General features: G+C 44.4%; 1 protein-coding gene across 1 annotated transcript; it reads left to right on the forward strand.

The window, feature by feature from the left end:
* Nucleotides 1-3,940: 3,940 nt before the first annotated feature.
* LOC123490773 (protein PXR1-like) lies at nt 3,941-4,477 on the forward strand (the record flags this gene model as incomplete). The annotated part of the gene is made up of 2 exons (XM_045220648.1): nt 3,941-4,041; nt 4,360-4,477. Coding segments are annotated over 2 exons (219 nt in total), but the record flags the coding sequence as incomplete, so codon positions are not given.
* Nucleotides 4,478-18,765: the final 14,288 nt, after the last annotated feature.

Genomic DNA, 18,765 nt, shown 5'->3' on the forward strand with positions numbered 1-18,765 from the left:
GATCTGTGTGTAAAGTGGAAGAAGCGTGTGTGAAATCTATGTATAAAGTGGAAAAAGCGTGTATGAGAATCTGTAAAGTGGAAAAGCGTGTGAGATCTGTGTAAAAGTGGAAAAAGCGTGGCAAAGGATCTATATGCTGCAAAGTGAAACGTGTGAGATCTGTAGTAAGTGGAAAAACGTATGTGAGATCTGTAAATGGAAACGTATGTAAAGATCTATATAGAAAGTAAATAATGTAAAGAAGATCTATATGTAAAAGTAGAAAAACGTATGTGAGAGATCTATGTGTAAAAGTAAAATGTGTGAGGTCTATGTGTAAAGTGAAGACGTGTGTGAGATCTGTATAAGTGGAAGCGTATGAGAATCTGTCTATTAAAGTGGAAGAAGCGTGTGTGAATCTGTATGTAAGTAGACGTGTATGAGAATCTGTGTATAGAAGTGGAAGCGTGTGAGATCTGTATGTAAGTGGAAGAAGCGTGTGTGAGATCTGTGTAGAAGTGGAAGAAAGCGTATGTGAGATCTATGTGTAAAAGTGGAAAAAGCGTGTGTGAGATCTGTGTGTAAAGTGGAAGAAAGCGTGTGTGAGATCTGTATGTGTAAAGTGGAAGAGCGTGTATGAGAGTCTGTGTGTAAAGTGGAAAAAGCGTGTGTGAGAGATCATGTGTAAAAGTGGAGAAGCGTGTGTGAGATCTGTGTGTAAAGTGGAAGCGTGTGTGAGATCTATGTATAAAGTGGAAGAAAGCGTGTGTGAGAGATCTAACATGTAAAAGTGGAAAAAGCGTGTGAGATCTGTGTAAGTAGAAACGTGTGTAGGGATCTGTGTGTAAAGTAGAAGCGTGTGTGAGATCTGTGTAAAGTGAGGCGTGTGTGAGATCTGTGTGTAAAAGTGGAAGCCGTGTGAGATCTGTGTGTAAAAGGAAGAAAGCGTGTGCGAGATCTGTGTGTAAAAGTGGAAAAGCGTGTGAGATCTATGTATTAAAGTGGAAAAGTGTGAGAAATCTGTATATAAAGTGGAAAAGCGGTGTGAGATCTATGTATAAAGTGCTGAGCTGTGAGATCTGGAGTGTAAAAGTGAAGAAGCGTGTGCTTGAGATCTGTGTGTAAAGTGGAAAAGAAGCGTGTGTGAATCTGGGTATAAAGTGAGAAGCGTGTGTGAGATCTGTGTAAAGTGGAAGAAGCGTGTGTGAGGGATCTGTGTGTAAAAGTGGAAGAAGCGTGTGTGAGATCTGTGTATAAAGTGGAAAAGCGTGTGCTGAGAGATCTGTATAAAGTGGAAGAAGCGTGTGTGAGGATCTGTGTGTAAAGTGGAAGAGCGTATGTGAGATCTATGTGTAAAAGTGGAAGAAGCGTGTGTGAGATCTGTGTGTAAAAGTGGAAGAAGCGTGTGTGAGATCTGTGTGCTAAGTGGAAAAAGCGTGTGCTTGAGGTCTGTGTGTAAAGTGGAAAGCGGTGTGAGATCTGTGTAAAAAGTGGAAAAAGCGTGTGTGAGGTCTGTGTGTAAAGTAGAAGAAAGCGTTGTGAGATCTGTGTTAAAGTGGAGCGTGTGTGAGATCTGTGTGAAAAGTGGAAGAAGCGTGTGTGAGATCTATGTGTAAAAGTGGAGACGTGTGAGATCTGTGTCAAAGTGGAAGTGTGAGATCTGTGTGTAAAAGTGGAAGAAGTGTGTGAGGAATCTGTGTGTAAAGTGAAGAAAGAAGCGTGTGAGAGATCTGTGTGTAAAGTGGAAGCGTGTGTGAGATCTGTGTGTAAGTGGGGAAGCGTGTGAGATCTGTATAAAGTGGAAGAAGCGTATGTAGGAATCTGTGTAAAGTGGAAAATTGTGAGATCTATGTATAAGTGAAACGTGTGTGAAGATCTATAAGTGGAAAAGCGTGTGAGATCTGTGTATAGAGTGGAAGCGTGTGCTGAGATCTATGTATAAAAGTAGAAACGTGTGAGATCACAATATAAGCAAATGGAAACGTATGTGAGATCTGTATAAGTGGGAAAAGCGTGTGTGAGATCTATGTATAAAAAGTGAAGAAGCACATGTGCTGAGATCATGTAAAAGTGAAGCGTGTGAAGTCTATCATGTAAAGTGGAAAGCTGTGTGAGATCTTGTGTATAAGTGGAAGCGTGTGTGAATCTGTGTATAAGTGGAAGAAAAGCGTGTGCTGAGAATCTATGTGTATAAAAGTAGAAAACGGTGTGAGGAATCTGCGTAAAGTGAAGAAGAAGGTGGCATGTGAGATCTGTGTGTAAAGTGGAAAGAGCGTGTGAGATCTGTGCTGTAAAAAAGTGAAGAAGCGTATGTGAGAGATCTGTGTGTAAAAGTGGAAAGCGATGTGTAAGGAATCTGTGTGTAAAAAGTGGAAAAGAAGCGTGTGTGAGAGGTCTGTGTGTATAAAGTGGAAGAGGCGTGTGTGAGGATCTGTGTGTAAAGTGGAAGAGCTGTGAGATCTGTGTGCTAAAAGTGGAAGAAGCGTGTGTGAAATCTACTGTGTGTAAAGTGGGAAGAAGCGTGTGTGAGGATCTGTGTAAGAAGTGGAAAGAGCGTGTGAGGATCTTGTGTAAAGTGGAAGAGGCGCGTGTGAGGATCTGTGTGTAAAGTGGAAAGAAGAGCGTGTGTGAGAATCTGTGTGCAAAGTGGAAAAGAGCGTGAGTCGTTTCACAAGACCCTGTGGGAGACCTTAAGACCGTTAAGTGCGCATAAGAACGTCTACCACTAACCCAATGTGTGCGTGAGTTTTCTCCTGGTCCAGAGAGGAGTAGTGTAATTGCTTAAGTGGTGTCAGTGGGAATCAACACACCGACTCTCATGAATTGGCCTGGAATCACTTTAGCTGATGAGAAGAGGAGAGAGAAAGGAGAGTAGAAGGAGAGAAGAAGAGAGGAGAAAAAAAGAGAGGAGAGGGAGAGGAGAAAGAGAGATGTAAAGGAAGAGATGCATAGATGAAAGCAGAGGAAGAGAGACTGTGTTGAAATAAAAAAAGGATAGTTTGTTCGCAAGACACTTAGTCAGCAGCTGAGAATGGGAGTGGTAAAGAGGGATTAAAAAAGTGAAGAACAGGAGAGCTCTCACAGAGAAAGAGGACAGAGAAAAAAAATGCAGACAGACGGATGGGTGGAGAGAGGAGTAAGGAGAGGGATGGTGGTGAAGCTCTGAGACCGAGGTATAGTGGGGAAAGGAGGTAAGAGAGAGGATGGTGGTAGAGCTCACAGACCGAGGAGTATGAGTGGAAGAAGAGGTAAGAGAGAGAGGGGAATTGGCTGGGCGCTCTGAACACAGAAGTATGGTGGAGGAGAGGAAGTAGAGAGAGGATGGTGGGGAAGGCTCACAGACCGAGGTATAGTGGAGGAGAGGGTAAGGAAGAGAGGGATGGTGGTGAAGCTCACAGAACCGAGAGTATAGTGGAGGAGAAGGAGTAAGGAGAGGATGGTGGTGAGCTCACGGACCGAGGAGTATGGTGAAGGAGAGGGGGGAGAGGGGGATGGTGGTGAGCTCACAGACCGAGGTATAGTGGAAGGAGAGGAGTAAGGAGAAGGGGATGGTGGTAAACTCACAGGCCCAGTATGAGTGGAGGAGAGGCCAGGAGGGGATAGAGCTAGCACAGTACCGGGGCTGAAGAGATTGTGGATATGATTAGAAAGAGAGGGGCACTGCAGAATCGAGAGAGAAGTTAACTACCGCATCCAGAATAGAAACAGAAAAAAAAAAAAGAAAAAAAGAAGCGAGAAAAGAAAAAAGGAAGAGGAAAAGAGTGAAAGCGGCGAGAGAACAAGAAGACAAGAGAAAGAGGGAAGAGAAAGGATGGGAGCTAGCACAGTAACAAGACAGAGAGAAACTGTGGATTAATGATGAAGAGGAGGCACTGCAGCAAGTCGGGAAGTTAACTACCGCATCCAGAGAGATAGAGGAAGAGGAAAAGAAGCGAAAGAAAGAAGAAAAACGAAGAAAAAAGAAGAAGAGAGAGGGCAGAAGAAAGAAAGAACAAACGGAAGAAAGAAGACAGACAAAAAGAGGAGACGAGAGAAAAGGAGGAAGGGCAAAGAGAAAGAGAGGCAAGAGAGAAAGGCAGAGAGAGAGAAGAGAGACAAAGAGAAGGGCAAAAAGAAGAGCGAAAGAGAAAGCAGGAAAGCTGACGAGAAACGAAAGCAGCGAAGCACGAGAAAGCAGCAAAGCAGCGAGAAAAATAACGCCAGCGAGAAAATGCCAGCGAGGAAAGAAAAAAGAGGGAAGACCCAGCGAGAAAGCAGCGAGAAAGCGAGATAGGCGAGAACCAGCACGAGACAGCAGCGAGAGAAAAAGCAGCGAAAGAAGAAAAGCGGCTTAAGAGAAAGCAGCGAGGAAGAAAATAGCGAGGAAGAAAAATGACGAGGAAAGCGCGAGAAGAAAGCGAAGCGAGAAGAAAAAGAAGCAGCGAAGAAGAAGCCACCAGCGAGAAGAAAGAGACAGCGCAGACCGGAAAGCAGCGAAAGAAAAGCGACGAGAATGAAAGCGAGAAGAAGAAAGCTGAGAGAAGAAAATAGCGAGGGAGAAAGCCTTGAGGAAGAAGAAGCGAGAGAAAATGCGAGGAAAAGCGAGAAAAAGAAGCAGCGAAGAAAAGCGAAGCCCAGCGAGAGAAGAAAGAGAAGCGCGAGAAAGAAAGCGGCGAGAAGAAAAGCAGCGAGAAAAAAAGCAGCAGAGAGAAATGAGAAAGAAAGCGAGCAAGCCAGGGGAAAGCCAGCGAGGAAAAAGCAGCGAGAGAAAGCCCAGCGAGAACAGCGACCGCGAGGGAAAGCGAGAGAAACGCAGGAAAGCCAGCAAAAAAAGCAAACAGCGAAAAAAGAGCGAGAAAAGCGGAGGAAAATCGAAGAAGAAAGCAGAGAAGAAGCGAAAGCGAGAAAGCAAGAAAAGCGAGGAGAAAGAATGGCGTAGAGAGGAAAAGCCAGCGAGAAGAAAAAGCGAGAGAAGAAAGGCCAGCGAAGGAAAAAAGCCAGCGAGAGAAGAAAAAGCGCGAGGAGAAAGCCTGGCGAGGAAGAAAAGCCGAGAAACCCAGCAAGAAGCGAGGGAAGAAGAAGCGAGGAAAGCGGCGAAAAGAGAAGCGAAAGAAGGCAGCGAGAGAGAAAAGCAGCGAAGCGAGAGAAGAGAAAGCGACGAAAAGAAAGCGAGGAAAGAAGCGAGGGAAGCGAGCGAAAGCCGAGGAAAGCAGCGAAAACGCAGGAAAGCGCGAGGAAGATAAGCGAGAAGCGAGGAGAAGCGAAAGCGAGAAGAAACCGAAGAAAAGAGCGAAAAAGAAAGCGCGAAGCGGAAAAAGCCGCGAGAAGGAGAAGGCGACGAGGAAAGCCTTGGCCGAGAAAAACAGCGAGGAAAAGCAGAGAAGCGAAAGCGAAGAAAAGCAGCGAGAAGAAAAGGCGAGAAAGCACGAGGAAGCAGCGAGGAAAATGAAGCGACGAAAAAAGGAAGAAAGCGAGGGAAAGCCGAGGAGAGAGAGCGAGGGAGAGAGCGAGGAGAGAGAGGAGCGAGGGAGAGAGAGAGCAGAAGCGAGATAGAGGGAGGGAATGTTCAGTTACACAAAGTACTAATTCCATCTAGACACTGTTGCCCGTACAGGCCACAAAAAAAAAAAAAAAACTATACATACCTCGGCCTAAACATCAGCACCACAGGTAACTTCCACAAAGCTTAGAACGATCTGAGAGACAAGGCAAGAAGGGTCTTTCTATGCAATCAAAAGGAACATAGATCGACATACCAAATAGGATCTGGCTAAAAGATATTGCCCTTTATGGTTGTGAGGTCTGGTCCGCTCACCAACCAAGAATTCACAAAATTGGACAAACACAAAATTGAGACTCTGCATGCAGAAATCTGCAAAAACATCCTCCGTGTACAACGTAAAACAACAAATAATGCATGCAGAGCAGAATTAGGCCAATACCTACAATTATCAAAAATCCAGAAAAGAGCCATTAAATTCTACAACCACCTAAAAGGGAAGCATTCCCAAACCTTCCATAACAAAGCCATCACCTACAGAGAGATTAACCTGGAGAAGCGTCCCCCTAAGACAAGCTGGTCCTGGGGGCTCTGTTCATAAAACACAAACAGACCCCACAGAGCCCCAGGACAGCAACACAATTAGACCCAACCAAATCATAACAAAAAGAGAATTACTTTGACACATTGGAAAGAATTAACAAAAAAACTGAGCAAACTAGAAGGCTATTTGGCTCCTAAACAGAGAGTACACAGTGGCAGAATACCTGACCACGTGTGACTGACCCTAAAATTAAAGGAAAGCTTTGACTATGTACAGACTCAGTAGAGCATAGTCTTGCTATTGAGGAGAGGCTGTACGTAGGCAGACCTGGCTCTCAGAGAAGACAGGCTATGTGCACACTGCCCACAAAATGAGGGTGGAAACTGAGCTGCACTTTCTAACCTCCTACCAAATGTAACAATGACCATATTAGAGACACATATTTCCCTCAGATTTCAGAGAGATCCACAAAGAACTTGAAAAACAAACCCAATTTTGATAAACTCCCTTATCTACTGGGTGAAATACCAGGTGCCATCCACAGCAGCAAGATTTGTGACCTGTTGCCACAGAGAAAAAGGGGCAACCAGTGAAGAACAAACACCATTGAGGCAAGTACAAGGTGGTCTGTTGATATCCCTCTGGTGGTGTGGGGGGCTGTGCTTTAGCAGAAGTGGGTGGGGTTATATCCCTGTCTGGTTGGTCCTCTCGGGGTATCGTCCGGGACGGGCCACAGTTTCTCCCGCGACCTCCCCGTCTCAGCCTCAGTACCTCTATGCTGCAATAGACTATGTGCTGGGGGGCTAGGGTCAATCTGTTATATCTGGTGTTATTCTCCTGTCTTATCTAGTGTCCTGTGTGAATGTGAGTATGCTCCCTCTAATTCTCCCTCTCCCTCCTCCCGGAGGACCTGAGCCCTGGGACCATGCCTCAGGACTACCTGGCCTGATGACTCCTGGCCGGCCCCAGTCCACCTGGTTGTGCTGCTTCTCCAGTTTCAACTGTTCTGCCTGCGGCGGAACCCTGAACCTGTTCACCGGACGTGCTACCTTGTCCCAGACATGCTGTTTTCAACTCTCTCTCTCTCTACCGCACCTGCTATTTCCAACCTCTAAATGCCCGGCTATGAAAAGCCAAGTGACATTTACTTCTGATGTACTGACCTGTTGCAACTCTCTACAACCACTGTGATTATTCTTTGACCCTGCTGGTCATCTATGAACGTTGAACATCTTGGAGAAAAATCTGGGCTTAATGGCCAGTGTACAGTTATATTCTCCACCCGGCAAAGCCAGAAGGGGACTGGCCACCCTCAGAGCCTGGTTCCTCTCTAGGTTTCTGCCTTTCTAGGGGAGTTTTTCCTAGCCACCGTTCTTCACATCTGCATTGCTTGCTGTTTGGGGTTTAGGCTGGGTTTCTGCATATAGGCACTTTGTGACATCTGCTGATGTAAAGGCTTTATAAATACATTTGATTGATTGAACCCATATTTATGTTTATTTATTTTCCCTTTCGTGCTAACTATTTGCACATTATTATAACACCGTTATAGACATAATGTGTGTGAGTGCTAATGTTTACTGTTTTCCTTTTATTCATTTAGGCAATGTAAACATATATGTTTCCCATGCCAATAAAGCCCTGTTGAATTGAGAGAGAAAGCTGCATGCGAGTGAGCACGAGCATCGTTAGAAATGAGTGAAGTCCTGTCCCGTCTGGCGGACTTTGCGGAATACCAAATGCCATACCTCATCCTGCCTCGCTACGTGATTTATTTCATCCCGCACATCTCTCCCTCTCCTCCCTCCCTCCCTCCCCTCTCTCTCCCTCCTCCTCTCCCCCGCTCCATCCCTCCCTCCCCCTCCCTTCCCCTCTCTCCCTCCTCCCTCTCCCCCTCTCCCTCCCCTCCCTCCCCGCTCTCCCCCTCTCTCTCCCCTCCTCCCAGATGAGTGTGTGGTGTGTCTGTTCTTTGATGGACAAGGCTCTTTCTATGAACTGTAAAGTCAGACCTACTCACACCATTCCAGCAACAAAGACATTCTCAATGAAACTGTCAAGAGGTCATGTCACTATTATGAATCAGGCTGCCTTTCTGCCTATCCTGAGCTGTTTAGTAAGTCGAATGCTGAAGTATAAATGTAGGTAGCCATAGTTTCATTTCAGTCTCTGTGAAAATGACTGGTCCCCTTTGGGTGCACGATTCCATAATCAGAATGACCAGTATAACAAGATCATATTGAGTATTGTGAGTCGTAAAGTCCTGGGTGTGCTGGGCTCAATCCAAACTCACTAAGCCATAAAGACTGTCTGAGAACCAGCTCGACTTTGACCAAAGACACCACTTGAGCTCGGGAGCCAAAAAAAAACTTAAGGAGACAACATCCATCTAGTGGCTAGAAAGTAATCACACCCAAGTGGTACTGTATCCTTGAAACCAGGCCCTAAAAGCCCTTTGGTGGAATTTTAGAACATTTTCATAGGCCTCGACGATTAATGACATCAGACAACCTTAAGAGAGGTTGTGAGTTACTTTAAATGTTCCATTTCAGATTTGATGTATATTTAATGAGTGCTGGTAGTTTGACTTAGGGGCAGCCAGCAGCAGAGTTTATTATTACAGAAGCCATGACAAGTTACTTCTACCCATCTGAGTCTATGCTGGTTTCAGGAACCATGGCTTTGAGGGCATCGGAGTTCCATTGTAGAGATAGATAGTAGAGAGGTAGATAGAGAGAGACAGAGAGCGAGAGAGAGAGAGAGAGACAGAAGAGAAAATATGGCGTGGGAATTAGGCAAGGAGAAACGCGAGGCGACATCAAAAGGGGAAACATTTATTGGAATATGGTTGTGGCAGATAAGCCCCAAACACAATTAAATGGTGCACTGCATTCAATTACAGGGAGCACATTCAGTCCTCAGAATATAACCCTCTGCGTGAGGCTATGTAAGAATGCATTATGAAAACAACAGTGTCTTCTTGAAATATGGGACACATTAGGGCTATAATTAATAAGCCATTACTAAGTATGAAGACAAAAAGTATGGGACAAGAGTATCCACATATTGGTCAACACTTTAGAAAGTCATATTGATAAGGACAATTGAAGAAAAAAATATGTTACACATATTTAATTACTACATCACTAATAACCTATAACAAATGAGGGCAAATGTCAATGTGCTTCAAGGACACGGATTAGTATAGCCGGAACATATTGGCTAACACCTCAGTCGACAATAACTAAATCCATAAACAGATATGAGGACAGAGCGTGTGTTAACAGGACCATGTGTACGTCCTGTTTCCTCTAGTCAATCAAAACAAGCCCGATTGCCCCACTAACTATGACTGTGCACTACACTACTCAGCCTACCATCATATTATCGGTTATCATCTTATCATGTCTGGCAGAGGCATTTCAACACACCTTTGTTATCACCTGGAAGGAAGGAGAGTATTAGGTAAGTACTAAGTCCGTAAGGGTTTGTGCAGCATGCCGTGAGCGAAAGCTTTGAGTTGAAGACCTTCCTGATATCGTCATAAAATCAGGCAATATGGCCCTATTAAGACTGGCTCCCAGAATATGTGTGTGTGGGCGTGTGCACGTGTATGTGTGTGTGTCACACAATGTAACCTAATGAGGTGTGAGTCAATGGTAACGGTACTGGTGCTATCAATATACTGTGATAACCTTGTGATACAACAGGATGGGGAATTCCACTCCGTTTACAAATCTATTGTAGCTATACAGCAGCTTCAGTAATTAGTGTACCATGTAAAACCACAGACCTACTCACCTCACGGATATCAGACAGGGAAACACACACACACACACACACACACACACCACCTCCTGTTGTAAAGACAGTGTGGTGGGAGAGAGCGGCATCTCAGCACCAGAGGTCTGATAGAACTGCCGTGAAGTGACCTTTGTTTGGCAGGGGGATTAAAAATCTACTTCCTGTCAACATCACCAGTTGTCTGGAGTGGGGAGTAGACAGCAGTGATCCACTATCTAGTAGACAAATCACCAGTTACAGTACTGTTGCCTAGTTACCTTCATTCTCCATGATGTATTGAACGATCTGTCCCACTACGTGTCGTGTTGCCCTCAACGTAGGTGTCGTTCAGCTCTGTAGAGAAACACACACAATTACAAAGAGAGCTCAATAAACACTGGGAATACATTACTCTCTTCGCTGGCATGAAAGGCTGTGACTAACGTTCCATTAGAAAGGCAAACATGATACCTGAGATGTAAAGGTACCTTACCAGACAGATGTTTCATCATAGGTCACTTATGTAATACACTGGGGGTTTCCACAACAACACAGTTAGGGCTGGGCAATACGCCAAAATATCATATTGGATATCAAAAATTATACAGTATTTCATGTTTTAATAATCATTTGTTTTAGGAGTTATGCGTGACCCTAGGGGGCAAACACATACATTCTAAGTGATTTAAAATGGGTCTTTCTCCATTCTGATCGTTCAATTCAACCCTAAATAATTTTTCAGGCATTTTGATCAATTTCTGCACTTCGCCTGCACTCATTTGAGATCATTTCCCGTAGGGCTGCACGAAATGAGGCAAACAAACCAGGCCTTATTTTTAACTCAAATGTTGCGCAATCCCAAAGCCAACACCTCCATTGGTCGCCATTCCTTCCAGTTCTCTAGCTGCCAATGACTGGGGAACGAACTGCAAAAATCTCTGAAGCTGGAGACTCTTATCTCCCTCACTAACTTTAAGCATCAGTTGTCAGAGCAGCTCACCGATCACTGCACCTGAACACAGCCTTTCTGAAATTTACCCACCCAACTACCTCATCCCCATATTATTTATTTGCTAATTTGCACCCCCAATCTCTCTATTTGCACATCATCTTTGCACATCTATCACTCCAGTGTTAATAAAAATTGTAACCATATTTTTGCACTACGGCCTATTTATTGCCTTACTCCATAACACTACATTTGCACACACTGTATATATATTTTCCTGTTGTATTTTGACTTTATGTTTTGTTTTACCCCATATGTAACTCTGTGTTGTTGTTTTTAATCGCACTGCTTTGCTTTATCTTGGCCAGGTCGCAGTTGTAAATGAGAACTTGTTCTCAACTGGCTACCTGGTTAAATAAAAGGTTAAATAAAAAAAATGCAAAAAATTCGCCATTTGACTGTACGATTTAGAGCAAAACACTTGGGTGAACTGTTGGAATCATGGAAATGAATGATTATTATAATTCTATAATTAGAATATAATAGTGGGCACTTTGAATACAGTGTGTTTGTACATGACAACGAAAGAAAATCCCAGGGAGGGAGTTATTGTGGCAATGTTAGGAACCAAAGTGTTGATAAGTGTTTTCTAGGGGAACCTATAATCTTTGCCTACATTTAAATGTTCTCATAGCTACTTCATGTAGTGGAGAAACATATTTTGCTTTACGTATTCTCTCTTTGATTTAGAAGATGCTGTTGACAAAACAACATGCTGATTGAGGTCTACACCATCCCTGGTATCATCAGGCTGTAGAGCTGGTCACAGTTGCTCTGACTCCGTACACTTATTCGCTAGCGATTAGCAGCTAACAAGATTCAGGTCAAACTTGCTAAGAAAAGACAAAGTAAGGCTATTTGCAGATGTAAGAAACACAAATGAATAGTGTAATTATAGAACGATAGTGGATTTACATTAAGTGAAGTAAAGTGAAAACAGCATCGTTGTCATCAATATTGTTGCATGTGCTGCATTGACTCATACAGACTGAACGCAACTGTCTCTTGGTTGAGGAACACTCCTTAGTGGCAGAGGGATCGGGGCTAGGTCTGTGTAGAGCGGCATGGAGAGAGAGAGAGCGGAGAAGTGATGACTCAATGTAGCGAAAGAAACTACAAAAATGGACGGTACACCACGGCAAATCACATTTAAAGAAACCAAACATTCAGAGAAAGAATGCCAAGTGTTGCAAAAGCTGTCATCAAGGCAAAAGGGTGGCTACTATGAAGAATCTCAAATATAAAAAATATACTTTGATGTATTTAACCATTTGTTGGTTACTACATGATTCCATATGTGTTATTTCATAGTTTTGATGTCTTCACTATTATTCTACAATGTAGAAAATATTTATTTTAAATAAAGAAAAACCTTGGAATGAGTAGGTAGTGTCCAAACTGTTGACTGGTAGTGTTGACACGTCATCCGATACCTAAGGGGATAGCCTTAGGATTTAATGGGGCTTAAAGGATGAATGACACCTCCGTAGATAGCCTAGTAGCCCGTCTTTGCCTTGTGTGGAAAACACACCGTATGGTGTCTGTTGACTGGGTGACCCAGTGGAAGGTAATACTTCCTGTGTTCAAGATAAGACACTCACAGTGTGTAGTACATGGACAGCTGCTACACAATAAAAAAAAAGAGTCCCCATTCACATTGCTGTGGCGGGTACTGTTGAAGCCAGGGACTGAAGCAGGGGACAGCATTGTATTCAGTAGGGGAAAGTGTTTTGAAACAGGGAGGTAGTTGCTAAACTTGTCCAACTGGAAGGACACAGATTTACATTTCCCGTTGCAAAAAAGGTTTTCCTTTTACTACAATGTAAATCCACTATCGTTCTATAATTACACTATTCATTTGTGTTTCTTACATCTGCAAATAGCTACTTTGTCTTTTCTTAGCAAGTTTGGCCTGAATCTTGTTAGCTGCTAATCAGCTTAGCGAATAAGTGTACGGAGTCAGAGCAACTGTAACTAGCTCTACAGCCTGATGATACCAGGGATGGTGGTAGACCTCAATCAGCATGTTGTTTTGTGCCAACACATCTTCTAAATCAAAGAGGAATACGCAAAGCAAAATATGTTTACTACATGAAGTAGCTTATGAGAACATTTACATGTAGGCAAAGATTATAGGGTCCCTAGAAAACACTTGGGTTCCTACACTGTCACAATAACTCCTCCCTGGATTATTGTTGTCATGTCAAACACTGTATTCAAAGTGTGTATTATATTCTAATTTATAATAATCATTCTATGCCCATGATTCCAACAGTTCACCCAAGTGTTTTGTCTAAATACGCAAGTCAAATCGCATTTATTATTAGTATTTTTTTTAACCTTTATTTAACCAGGTAAGCTAGTTGAGAACAAGTTCTCATTTACAAATCGCGACCTGGCTAAGATAAAGCAAAGACAGTGGATAAAAAACAACACAGAGTTACATATTGCCCTACTGAACAAAACCCATCCCTTAGATTAAAAAAGATAGATCTATATCGCGTTATAGAAACATTCTTAAAAAATGGCCTCTGCACCCCCCCATCCCATTTACAGTAACCCCCTTTCCAACACCGCTATCCCATCTACAGTAACTTCTTTCAACCCAACCCATTTCAAGTAACCTCCCTTTCCTTCTCTAACCCCTGGTTGAGTCAGAGTTGAACCAGGAAGTGGAGTGGAAAATAAACAGGGTTCTTTCCAACACTTTTGTTTCTAAAAAAATGTGGAAGGAGGAGGGGTTGGGCCTGGAGAGACTTGAGAGGTTTCAGACAATAAGTGGCTAAAATGTCCTTTTTGGTCCACAGTCACTGTGGCAAGTTATGAGATGACAAATCTACCAGCCACTCGCAGATTTTTTTACCCAGGCAAAATATTTTTTCACCATAAGCATCAAAAACACACAAAAACAGATGAGCAAAAATATTAGAGATGAGACAAAAATGTCCAACTTCCCCTTTAAGGGGAGGTTACCGTGTGAACAGGGCCACTCCAGTCCTGTCAATCGTGTTTGTGTGTGAGAAATTTGGGATCTCTTTACATATCAGTTGAAACAGCAGACTCAAACTAACGTTGAAAAACCGAAGCTTGGTGAACAAAACCCATGTAAATTGACAAGAAACACTGGGACAAAGTCTCACTGTAGACTTTGGAGTAAATTGATCAACGTATGCCTGTTCGCAGCGCCTCCCGAAAATATCGATCAGCGCTTCACTCAGTGTGCACAGATCCCATCAGGCAGTCTCGCTACGCGTAGTGGGATATAGGATTCGTCTTTCTTTGTGCAATTAGCAGCTATGAAACAAAACAGCAGAAATACAGCTAAGCAGCGATTCTAACGATAACTCGCGTCGATGTGCTCATACTTGACTTTTGACTATTTTTATTAGTTAATGTAATGATTGCACTGTAGAGACCTGCAAATTAGACCACCTGCCAACGTGGCTTGTTAAATTGACATTTGCACCGCCAATACCATTAAATCTACCCGCATTTGGCGGGGTGTTCGTTCTATGCCCTGCAGACAGCAGAGTAGACTAAAGGCCCAACGTCTAATGGGAATGCCATAGTCCTAGTAAAGAAACCTCTCCATTCTGTAGGTGAAAGGAGAGTGGGAAAGTAAAACTCACTTATCCATTACTAAGACCGCAATCCTCAACCTTCCTTTACAGAGACCAGGCATGCAGTTCTATGGCAATGGCTTTAATAGGTGGTAGACAAAAAGAGTTAAGAACAGGTGAGAGAGAGCACAGAAACTCTTTCACTCTCTCCTCCATGGAGCTCACGTTTTTGCCCCCTCCACACGCCTGTGTGTTGTAACTCAGGGCGCTAAAAGTAGACCAGAAAATGCCGACAGTTCACATTGATAGAGAGAAACTATTCTGCGGACGTCTTCCATATCCTTAAAAGACAATCTAAACACTATACCGTATCTTGCCTAGGTCACTCAGGAAATCTAAACACTATACACGTATCTTGCCTAGGTCACCAGGAAATCTAAACACTATACCGTATCTTGCCTGGGGTGGGCACACTCAGAAATCTAAACACTATACGTATCTTGCCTAGGTGCACTCCAGGAAATCTTAAACACTAACCAATAAGATGATGTTCTAGTAGGAAAGTGTTTACAAGGGAACATCCAATCCTAAACCTAACAGCTTCACCAAGGTTTCTCTCAATAGACCTTGGGCCTTCAGTAGAGAGGTTTTGAAAAACGCACCGTCTCAATAGCATAACTCCTATCGGCAAAAACAGTTGTGCAAGTCATGACTCATGACCATAACAATAGCATAGAGAACCAAACTGGTGAGAACAGAACTTTCCTATCAGTTAACACAGGTGACTTTGAGTGAAGAGGTGTTATTGGGCAGAGGGTTGTGACCCGTTAAGCTCACAACCCGGGTTGGGTTGGATATGAACCCCTTAATGAGAAAAATATAATCTTCATTTTTCTTTCCCCTCACCTGCAAGACATCTCAGATCCTTCTTTTCCTCCTCCGCTGCCGGGCCGCCTCCTCCTCATCCTCAGCCTCTGTGGTGCAGGGCGGTAACCCTTCTCTTCAGGACGTGGCAGATCAGGACCCCAGGAGACTCCAGGAGGAAGAAGACAGGCACCAGAACGAGGTTATGTACTTGGCTTCACCTGTTCGTCTCTCCACTGCTGCTGCCTCCGCCCACTGTCTGACCCGCTAGGAAAAAAGGGGGGACAGGGGGAGGAGGCAGATGGAAGGGAGAGAGATTGAAAGAGGGGATAGAAAGAGATGGGGGGGATAAGGAGATAGGTGATGGAAGGGAGAGAGATTGAAAGAGGGGATAGAAAGAGATGGGGGGGATAAGGAGATAGGTGATGGAAGGGAGAGAGATTGAAAGAGGGGATAGAAAGAGATGGGGGGGATAAGGAGAGAGGTGATGGAGGAGGAGAGAGAGTAAAGGGGGATGAAAGAAGAGGAAGATAGGAAAACAAGACCATTGAACAGATGGATAATGCATGTGTGGTAATCACAAGACACTCCATTAGTCATCATTCAATTCACTTTACTACATAGTCCCCACTGCCAATATATCACATTTGACTCCTACTCGGAGCGGCACCAGATATTCCTACGACTCAGCAGATGGAGGATTTAAGCGCTAGTCTGAACGAACTCAGCGGTTTTTCGCAGGTGATAATGAGTGCCGAAGAGTGCCATCTGTTTCTCGCTCGCTGGATTAAAAGTGAGGTCCCAATATTTCTCTCCCCAGCGCGAGAAGACTGTCATGTCTGCCACAGCCCTTTGATGGCCGAGAGAGGGAGAGCGAGGAGACAGCTTCGTGTCACCAGGAGACTGCTGACTCCAAGGAGGCTGTAATCGGTGACTTCCAGCTCTCCCTCCCTCCGTCTCTCGCTCTGTCGTTCTTTGCCCTCTCAACATGCTCTCTCCGGGAAAGAGGGAAGCAGAAAGAGAGGGCGAGACAGAGAGCGAGAGGAAAGAGAGAGAGAGATCTGCAAGATGGACAGAGAGCGAGAGGAAAGAGAGAGAGAGATCTGCAAGATGGACAGAGAGCGAGAGGAAAGAGAGAGAGAGATCTGCAAGATGGACAGAGAGCGAGAGAGAGGAGAAGAGAGAGAGAGAGATCTGCAGATGGAACAGAGAGCGAGAGGAAAGAGAGAGAGAGAGATCGTGCAAGATGGACAGAGAGCGAGAGGAAAGAGAGAGAGAGATCTGCAAGATGGACAGAGAGCGAGAGGAAAAGAGGAGAGAGATCGCAAGATGGACAGAGGAGCAGGGACTGTGTTGATCTGGACAGTTGGTAGGCGTGGTTTATCAGGTCCCTAGGGCTGTTGATTAGACAGTTGGTAGCTGGTTTATCAGTCCCTAGGGGCTGTTGATTAGACAGTTGGTAGGCTTGGATTATCAGGTCCCTAAGGGGCCATTGATTCAGTTAGTAGGCTGGTTTATCAGGTCCTGGGCACACACGTTGATTGACAGTTGGTAGGCTGGTTTATCAGAAACCCCTGCCAAAGCTGTTGATTGACAGTTGGTAGGCTGGTTTATCAGGTCCCTAAGGGCTGGTTGATTGGACAGTTGGTAGGCTGGTTTTATCAGGTCCCTAAGGGCTGTTGATTGACAGAAGGTAAGGCTGGTTTATCAGGTCCCTAAGCGGCTGTTGATTGACAGTTGTAGGCTGGTTTATCAGGTCCAAGGCTGTTGATTGGACAGTTGGTAGGCTGGTTATCAGGTCCTGGGCTGCCTTGATTGGACAGTTGGTAGGCTGGTTTATCAGGTCCTAAGGAGCGGGCTGTTGATTACAGGTTAGTAGGCTGGGTTTATCAGGTCCCTAAGGGCTGTTGATTGAGCAGTTGGTAGGCTGTTTTATCAGGTCCCTGAGGGCTGTTGATTGACAGTTGGTAGGCTGTTTTATCAGGTCCCTAAGGGCTGTTAAGATTGAAGAACAGTTAGTAGGCTGGTTTATCAGGTCCCTAAAGGCTGTTGATTGGACAGTTGGTAAGCTAAGTTTATCAGGTCCCTAAGGGCTGTTGATTGGAGCAAGTTGTAGGCTGGTTTATCAGGTCCCTGAGGGCTGTTGATTGAACAGTTAGTAGGCTGGTTTATCAGGTCCCTAAGGCGGCTGTTGATTGACAGTTGTAGGCTGGTTTGTATCATGGTCCCCAAGGGCTGTTGATTGGAAAAGCAGTTGTAGGCTGGTTTATCGGGTCCCTAAGGGCTGTTGATTGGACAGTTTGTAGGCTGGTTTATCAGGTCCTAAGGGCTGTTGATTGGGACAGTTAGTAGGCTGGTTATCAGGTCCCTAAGGGCTGTTGATTGGACAGTTAGTAGGCTGGTTTATCGGTCCATGGGGGCTGTTAGATTGAGACAGTTGTAGCTGGTTTGATCAGGTCCCTAAAGCTGTTGATTGGACAGTTGGCATTACTGGTTTGTCCCTAAGGGCTGTTGATTGGACAGTTGGTAGGCTGGTATTATCAGGTCCCTAAGGCTGTTGATTGGGACAGTTGGTAGGCTGGGTTTATCAGAGTCCCTGGGTGTTGATTGGACAGTTGGTAGGCTGGTTTATCAGGTCCCTAAGGGCTGTTGATTGGACAGTTGGTAGGCTGGTTTATCAGGTCCCTAAGGGCTGTTGATTGGACAGTTGGTAGGCTGGTTTATCAGGTCCCTAAGGGCTGTTGATTGGACAGTTGGTAGGCTGGTTTATCAGGTCCCTAAGGGCATGTACATTGGACAGGGTGGCCAAAGCATCTCTGTAACATCAGAAATGAGTGAAACACCAAGGCCTTTAGATGGTAAATCTTCTTCCACTTCCCCATGACTGCTTGGAGGCCAATACCGAAGTGTATTCCTACACCTTAATAACCTTGGCCCGGTTATGTTTCCCTTCCATGTCTACAGAGCTGAAATAATCAGAGCATTGTTTTGAGTTCACATTCCCAGGCAAGTATTGCTGTGTTTTGGGGATAATTCTGTGCCAACAGAAATTTGAGACGGTAAATAATGTGGTGGGGTTGGGAGTACTTCTTATTATAAAATGTTTCTAAACACTTCTGCTGATCCGGGATGCAAAGTTACTATGACTACGATAATCCTGAATGAATCGAATAATAATGAGTAGAGAAAGTTAAGAGGGTAAGATATACATAAGGTTCGCCTCTTAAAATCAAGGTGTACATCGAATTCCACTGACCAGTGCATATTCCTGACTGAACTGGCTCAGTGTGTCAGAGGGTAGAGAGGTATGGGGGTTGTGGAACAGAACAAACACTGGGTAGGATCACGTGACAGGTTTTCGATGTTTGCCACGTGAGACATTCCATCCAGTGCCACATGATATTGGGTTGCAAGCTCTCCGGTAACAAATGCATATATGTAAAGCGACGGATTTGGTGACTATGGGTGACTGGATGATATCCAGCACATACCACCAAAAAGGTATATTTCTTTCCCCTACTGTCGTCTGGAGCATGACAGGTTGACTGTG

This window comes from Coregonus clupeaformis, unplaced genomic scaffold (genome assembly GCF_020615455.1).
Source record: "Coregonus clupeaformis isolate EN_2021a unplaced genomic scaffold, ASM2061545v1 scaf4749, whole genome shotgun sequence".
Taxonomy (NCBI): domain Eukaryota; kingdom Metazoa; phylum Chordata; class Actinopteri; order Salmoniformes; family Salmonidae; genus Coregonus; species Coregonus clupeaformis.